Below are 8,378 nucleotides of genomic sequence, written 5' to 3' on the forward strand. Positions count from 1 at the left end.
AAGCATTTGGTTGAATCTGGGCAGATAATGTAGCCCCAAACACTTCAGCTTTCATCCTGCTGCTCTTGTCAGCAGTCACATCATCAATAAATACAAGAGAACCAGTTCCACTGGCAGCCATACATGGCCATGACATAACAGTACCTCCACCATGCTTCACTGATGAGGTGGTGTGCTTTGGATCATGAGCAGTTCCTTCCCTTCTTCCTTCTCTTGTCTTCCCATCATTCTGGTAGTTGATCTTTGTTTTATCTGTCCATAGTATGCTGTTCCACAACTGTACAGGCTTTTAGATGGTTTTTGACAAACTCTAATCTGGCCTTCCATTTTTAAGGCTAACCAATGGTTTGCATCTTGTGATAAACCCTCTGTATTTATTCTAGTGAAGTCTTGTCTTGCTTACAAGAGCAGCAGGATGAAAGCTGAAGTGTTTGGGGCACCATTATCTGCTCAGATTCAATTAAATGCTTCAAAACTCATTGGATGATGCTTCACAGTGCAGTTGGACATTGACCTGAAGCATACTGCAAAAGCAACCAAAGACATTTTTAACACAAAGAAGTGGAATGTTCTGCAATGGCCAAGTCATATCATCTGACCTGAATCCAACTGAGCATGCGTTTCTCTTGCTGAAGCCAAAACTGAGGGCAAAACACCCAAAACACAAGCAGGAAGTGCAGACGGCTGCAGTAAAGGGCTGGCAGAGCATCACCAGGGAAGAAACCCAGCATCTGATGATGCCTATGTGTCCAACACTTCAGGCAGTCATTGACTGTAAAGGATTTGCAACCAAGTATTAAAACTGACTGTTTAATTGATGATTATGTTAGTTTGTCCAAATACTTATGAGCCCTTAAAGTCGGGGGACTGTGTGAAGAAATGGTTGTCATTCCTACACGGTTCATACTACATTTTTGAAAAAAGCCTTAAATGAAAGCTGAGAGTCTGCACTTTAAGCAGGTATTCATTGTTTCATTTAAAACCCATTGTGGTGGTGTACAGAACCAAAATGACGACAACTGTATCATTGTCCAAATAATTGTGGACCTGACTGTATCTCAATATACTCACTCCATTCTGTCTTTCTGCACTAACTCAGGTACACATGTGGTAATGGCAGTGGCAGCAGTCATCAACCTCATACAGTACTACATGATGAAAATAAACATCATTTTTGGGCACTATACACACAATGAACATTCTCGAGCATGAACGATAACAAAATAGATGTCTGTAAAATAAACTTTCAATACTCTGAGGAAGTAGGAACACTGCAGTCCTCTCATGAATTACTCTGCTGCATATGGAAACAATCTGTAAACAATGGACGGCCTAAATCACCATCTGCAGCACATAATACACTTGGTTCTTCTGTTCAATCATACTGATGCACATCTTTCGATTGTTTTGCACAGAGATAACATTTCAAACATATTTACCTACTGGAGGAATAGCAAAATTCCCCAGAGGACAACAGGTGGGTCACAAGAAGGAAAGTTCTTCACTTCCTGTTTTCCTCTTGCAGTATTTCCTCCAGATCCTCTCTCATTTTAGGGACACCCAAAGGGACATTGTATTTTCCACTGGGCTACATTCATAACCACATTCACATCTGAAGTCTAAAAACTCAGCTGTTCTCCTGTGCCTTCAATTGATCTGTGTCTCTGCTGCACCTATATTTCCTTTGTTGAATTTGAGGCAACTTATTACAGCACTGTAACTGTGTTTCTGGTAAATCCATCTATATTGTAATTAATTTCATCTAATTCAAATTGGATATTATCTCAAATGATTTTGTTCTGTTTTTTTTTATCACTTATTGTTTTATGTGTTATTCTGATGTTTTGTTGCCTTTTTAAAGGACTGTGATTTGCCTCCTTGTTTGGGATGTGCACGCTATTTAAATAAAGCTACCATGCCTTCATGCAGTGAGTTAGCCAAAGCAAGGCATTTACAGTACAGTTTTGCAAAACCATGATATAATATTTAATCCATATTGCCAATCAGTCAACAGCTGGTGCCTAATCACTGCTCTGAATCACACCCTAAAAACAAGCCCACCTTCGACTAAAACACAAAAATAAACCTAACATTATATAAAGAAAACAAACATTATGTTGTTCAGTTTAGGATCAGTACCAAATCTAACAAAAAGCCAATTAAACACAGTTTTGGACAGATATACATGAGTTTAAACTGGATAAAACAGAAAAAAATATATATAAACTAATTAAAATGTGTATGAGGGACCAAATAAGGAATCTTGTTAAGATGTTCTTTCTGTATAACATCTGGTTTGTTTCTGTGATTAAAAAATAATAATGACAGACATCAACTTACAACTAACCAATTAATAAAACATACGCTTGTTGAAGGCATCACAGTGGACCAGAGCAAGTTTACCAAAACATTTCCCAGCAAACAGAACTCCCACAGCAGAGTCAAAGACAAAGCTTCCTTGTCTCTTTTTAAAACTTTCTTCACACATTCAAGGATCGCAGGATGAGTAATTAATAAACAAATGGTCATTTTGTGGGTAGAGTAATCTTTTAGAGTAAGACATACAGACAAAAAAAAAGTTAATTAGTAAAATTTAACCAGTGTAAACTGTACACACCTGGTTCAAGATGCTGCACAATCTTCACATTAATTCACTCAATCATCTTTAAGTCTGTTTGCAATCTGTTTTCCTTACACAAATCATTGCATTTTGTTTTATTTTAATTTATTTTTTTTATTGTTTTAAATTTTTTTTATGACTTACGTTTTTATGTTTATGTGCAGCACTTTGTTTCAGCTGTTGTTGTTTTTAAAGTGCTCTATGAATAAAGTTGAGTTGAGTTGAGTTGAGTACACTCTTCATACTGTACATACATACAGCTGCGACATATAAATGTGTGAGTGGATGCTGGCTTGGGAAAATTAAACCAAAAACAGTGTTTCTTGTTTTACATGTTTTGGAATGATCTTTAGAATGTTGCTGCACAGATGTCACAATGTCCTTGAAAGACTCATGTCACATATTGATCTAGAAAATGAATGACCTATTAACTTGTGCTTTTATCAAATTGTGTGCATTCTCAATCCAAAACAAGTGTTGCACATAAGGTGAACCACACTGCTGAAATTCCACAAGATAAAAGTAGTCCAGTAATATTTTTCCTGTGAGGGAGACATGAGTATTTCCATAAAAAACAATGTCATTTAAAATCAATCATCCTTGCCACAGTGACAGCAAAATGGTCCAACAGTTCAAACCTCTCCTCCCATTCTAAATCTTCAGCTGTCTGTATTCTACCTTCCTGCTTTAAAATGCTAAGGAGAAGACTTGTCCAACACAAAGCTGCAGAAGAAAATGAACACAACCACGTAGTGACTCTAAGCTGACACAAGCTAATAGGTCACGCTGTACTCCCTGCCAAAAAGCTTGGGTACCTCTAATACACCTAAAAAATGGAATCGATCATAAAACAAACCTTTTTTCAATAGATTTCTCATCTTTCAACAAATCAACTGTCGCAGGTCTGAAACCTGCTTGTCCTTTCCATGAGGCTATAAAAACATTGAAAACAACTTGTTGGACCTCGATACTGTACTGAGCATTAAAGATGTATTCTACATTCTGTGCAAATCTAAAAGAGGTTAACATACCAGGATAATGTTAATCTCTGCTGCCTATATTCGTGGTTGGTAGTATTTCCTTTTGGAAACAAAACAGGGAAGCATTTAGCTTTGTTGGAAGTTTCTGACAGCAGTTTCACAGGGCTTTTTCCCTCTGCTGGAGCCAGCTTGATTGTACTATCAAAATACTGATCTAACACTTCCTTACCAAGATCAACAGGCATCAGACAAGCCTTGAAACATGCAATGAGTAATGACACACAGAGGCCACAACCTTGTCTATACTCTGTTTCCTCATGAAAACATGCATCTTTCTGTAGTTTTGTGTCTTGATTGTATTGTGTCTCGCTGTGGCAATTCTGTCTTTTTTAGATAATTTGTTTCTCCTTGAAGTAATTTTTTGTCTTTTGTGGTCATTTTGTGTCACTTTGTGTCACTTTGTGTCTCCTTGCAGTTGTTTTGACCATTTAAGAATTTATGTTGTGTCTCTTTGCAGTTCAGGGAGAAGGTCAGTGAGCCTCTTGAAACCTTGGGCCCCTGGGCCTGTGCCCAGTTGGCCCTTTCAGTAATCCATCAATGAGTACACAGTACAACCTCACAGAGACCACTAGATATATTAACTTATATATGGCTACATGAATAAATCGAAAACAGAGGGTGCTACAAGAATATGTATTAGATAGTAATTTAAGACAGTAGTACACAAAAAACTTTCAGCAACTCCAATCTTTGACTAAACCATATGAACAGATTCACATGAAAGGCTGAAAGAGACTAAAGCAGAGGTTAGTTAAATTAGCCAACAACAATAAGATCCCTCACCTTCCCTCTGTAAAGAGACTAAAGCTGTCAGGTAAATGTAGTGCAGTAAAAGTACAACATGTACCTCTGAGATGTAGTGCAGTAAAAGTACATGTATCTCTGAGATGTAGTGCAGTAAAAGTACAACATGTACCTCTGAGATGTAGTGCAGTAAAAGTACATGTTCCTCTGAGATGTAGTGCAGTAAAAGTACAACATGTACCTCTGAGATGTAGTGTAGTAAAAGTATCAAGTAAATGACTCACTGGAACTCAGACAGGAAGTCGAACACTTTATTCTGAAAGGATTCACAGGAAATGCCAGTATGCAGTTGTGTGTATGAATATGAACAGTGTTGTATGGAGAGAGCTGCAGTTACTCACTCTGACCACTGGAGGAAAACTTTGGAGGGAGAATGAAGAGAAATTAAAAGTTTACACAAAAATCATCAATAAAAACAGTCGAGCAGAAAACGAATCATCTGTGGAGTCCAGAGTGTTTTCTTTAGCGCCACCCTCAGGACAAACTCACATCCTACACACATTCTCTGAACTACCATCAGCTGTGTGTGATCCTGTACACACTGAACTATCTGTTCAGCGGTGAGAAAGTTTCTCTAACAGGAGGAGACTCTCCCTCCTGCAGAGAACACAGAGACACTGAGGAACCAGGTGACAGGAGCCTGAACCCAAACCCAGGATAAAGAGGTTCAGTGAATGTGGTGTTGAAGGTGTGGAGGTGGATCAGTGTGTCAGAGGAGACTCTGAAGAAGGACAGAGTGCCAGCAGGACAGTCCACATACACTGCTACTCTACCAGAGGAGGAGGAGGAGGAGGAGGAGGAGGAGGAGGAGGAGGAGGAGGAGATGATGGATGTTCCTCTCTTATTGTGCCACACAGTGTAACCACCATCAGAGCATTTCAGACTCCAGGACTGATCATTCCTTCCAAACCCACAGTCATCACTGTCTCCTCTCCTCCTGATTCCTCTGTAACTCACTGATATATAAACTCTTCCTCGCCACTCGACCTCCCAGTAACAGTGACCAGTCAGACCAGTTCTACACAGCAGCTGAGGCCAGTGGTCAAATCTGTCTGGATGATCAGGATATGACTGATCCTCCTCCACATGTGTCACCTTCCTGTTGTTGTCAGACAGTTTGATCTTTCTGTTCACTGTGTTTGTGTCGATTGTGAGTTCACAGGAATCTGATGGAGAGAAGAAGACACAATACAGCTGCAGTTATTCATCTATCATCACTCTGATGATGACATCAGAGATTTGAATGAGTGATGTCACAGTTTGAAGATGAAATGAAAAACACACTTACACTTCCTCAGACCTGGTGTCAACCATCGGACTCCAGCAGGCTCCACCCTGAAAGGAGGAGGGGGGTCAGAGCAGCACTTCCTCTTTCACCATGGAAACATGGACATTACATCACTCTCATACACACAGCTTTGTTATTGTCTCCACATGGACTGACATGTTCATCACTTATTATTAATCAGCTGATATTGTTTTAGTTCAGTGTACCTGAGCAGGTGGTGTTTCAACAGTTTACTGTGGGTTCATCACCACCACACAACACTTGACCATTACAGTCAGCTGATCCATTGTCAATATACAAGTATTGATTATTGGAGCTTTGAAACCACCTGTTTTACTCCTGATGAGTGACCTCCTTTGTTTGTGTCATAATGACTGTTGTCTGTCACAAGTAAAGGAGACACAACCTCTGATGGAGGAGGTCGGGGTGGATGGTTGGATGGGTTAGGGTTGCTGTTCACATCCTGTCTCCTAGCAACAGTCAGCACTGGTTTTTATCATCTGTAATCTGGAGCTGAAAATATGACAGCAGTAGTAGTACAGTAGTTTCTGTGGTCAGTCCCACAACCAGTCGACTCTTCTCAGCCAGGGAACTCTCTGTCATTATTTGATATGAGCCCACAAACCAGAGGGTTGCACCACGAAGCCAGTTCAACAGAACCAGTCTCTCTTTGTCTGAGCTGACTCAACAAACCCTAAAGTCTCAGTCAGAGATAACAGACACCATGAAGGTGGTTGTCAACTGTCTGTTAACTCAGGCTTTCTTCTTCAGGCTCTGCATGTTCACATAAAACAAGTCAAATGATGCGTTCAGCGCATCAACTGAACTTGAAAAGTAAAACAGTAAAAAGCAACACTGTGGCTTCAGTTACAGCCAGAGAGGAGTGTTTGCATTAATATGACGAACTGTGTGAACTCATATGTGAATTTATTTATGTGACCTCTCTGTTTATTTCTAACGTGACAGCTGCTCTTTCTACAGCTCTGAAACTTTAAACTTGATGCAGCAGATTTAAAGCTTTTACTCAAGAACTGCATTTACTGTCCCTTAATGAAGGAGACACGGACATCACTAAAGTTTGGGGGCAAATTAAAATGAAATGAATTTGACTAATTGAATATTATCTGTGATAAATACCAAGGGAATAATTAATGTTCTATCAGCTGTAATATACCAGCAGTGTAAACAGACTTGAGCTAATCAGGAGCAAACATAAAACCTAATCCACAGTGGTAACGTTATGGTGGTCTGAAGGAATTATATCACATGTCATGTGACAGTAAACATCATCCTGATTAATAATATAGTCACCTGTCTGCTACCTGTGATTTTAAAGAAGCTTTTTTCAGAGCCAGCGTGGACAGATGGACCAGAGGACACAAATATATTCAGTAATTCAGTGAGAGCAACAACAACCTTACAGATAAAATAAAACAATGTTACTCAGATTTTCAGCATCACTGATGGACTCTAGGTTCCTGTGTTAAAATAAAGTGACCTGACAGAGACAGTAAACACTACTGTAATCACACAGCTTCGTGCGGGGACATGTCTGTAACGTTACGGCTCAACAAGTTGGATAAAGTGCATTTATAACGTTTTCCTGCAGCTGACAATCTGCATCGCTCATATATTCACAGTGATTATAGAGTGACGCTACTCAAAGGAGCAGTGAAAGGTGCTTTTTAGATGATTTTAAGGTGAAACACGGAGCATAAACTCGTCCCAACCAGGTTAGGTTTGTAGCATAAGTTACCATGGCGATCTAGCCAGGTTGAAAGAGCCTCCTTCGTAGCACAGAAAACCCTGGCTTTAGACTCAACATATCTGGTTAAGCCACTGATCTTGCTTCGTGGTACAGCCCTCTGCAGCGTGATGATGTTGATGAATGCCAACCCACCATGAACCTCCAACGTGTCAGGATACACCACTGTCCTATTATCCAATGGTGAAACAAGACAAGGCTCCAGAAACATTTCATCACCTTCCCTCCCTGTTTTGGCCCATCCTGGCTACTGTTCCCTGACTACTTGTGTCTGTATTGATGGTCTGATGTGGGACACAAACAGTTTGATGAGTCAGTGTTTATCAGCTGTGGTTGTTTGAGGTCAGCTTGGTGTGTCAGGGTCATATGAGCCAGGCTGACAGTGTGACAGAGACAAAGTTTCCAACTCTACCTCCTCTATCAGACTGAGTGTGTGTGGCTGCAGCAGGCCTCTTCATACCTGAGAGTGTCCAGTCTCCAGTGTGGATCCTTCAGTCCAGCCGACAGCAGCTTCACCCCTGAGTCTCCTGGATGATTGTAGCTCAGGTCCAGCTCTCTCAGATGGGAGGGGTTGGAGCTCAGAGCTGAGGCCAGAGAAACACAGCCTTCCTCTGTGATCAGACAGCCTGACACACTGCAAACACACAAAACAACACACATGTCACATAATGTGAGGGTGGGTACCACAGTACTGCCATACTGTCGCCTACTGTGGGGTTACATCAACATTATTACTGACTTTTTTCTAGTCCCAACCAAACACCCACTAATGTCCACCAACTATCTGACAACATTACTGATTCCTCTCTGATATTTCAAGTTCCAACAACAGAGAAAAAAACAAGATAAAACATGTTGATG

General features: G+C 40.4%; 1 protein-coding gene across 1 annotated transcript; it reads right to left on the minus strand.

Moving 5' to 3' along the window:
• Positions 1–4,701: 4,701 nt before the first annotated feature.
• Positions 4,702–8,378, minus strand: LOC144458382 (stonustoxin subunit beta-like). The gene is made up of 3 exons (XM_078160804.1): positions 7,978–8,378; positions 5,753–5,799; positions 4,702–5,630 (listed from the first exon to the last, which is right to left on the minus strand). The coding sequence occupies exons 1-3, from the start codon at positions 8,175–8,177 to the stop codon at positions 5,011–5,013; spliced, it is 867 nt and encodes a 288-aa protein (XP_078016930.1). The 5' UTR covers positions 8,178–8,378; the 3' UTR covers positions 4,702–5,010.

This window comes from Epinephelus lanceolatus, chromosome 17 (genome assembly GCF_041903045.1).
Source record: "Epinephelus lanceolatus isolate andai-2023 chromosome 17, ASM4190304v1, whole genome shotgun sequence".
Classification (NCBI taxonomy): domain Eukaryota; kingdom Metazoa; phylum Chordata; class Actinopteri; order Perciformes; family Serranidae; genus Epinephelus; species Epinephelus lanceolatus.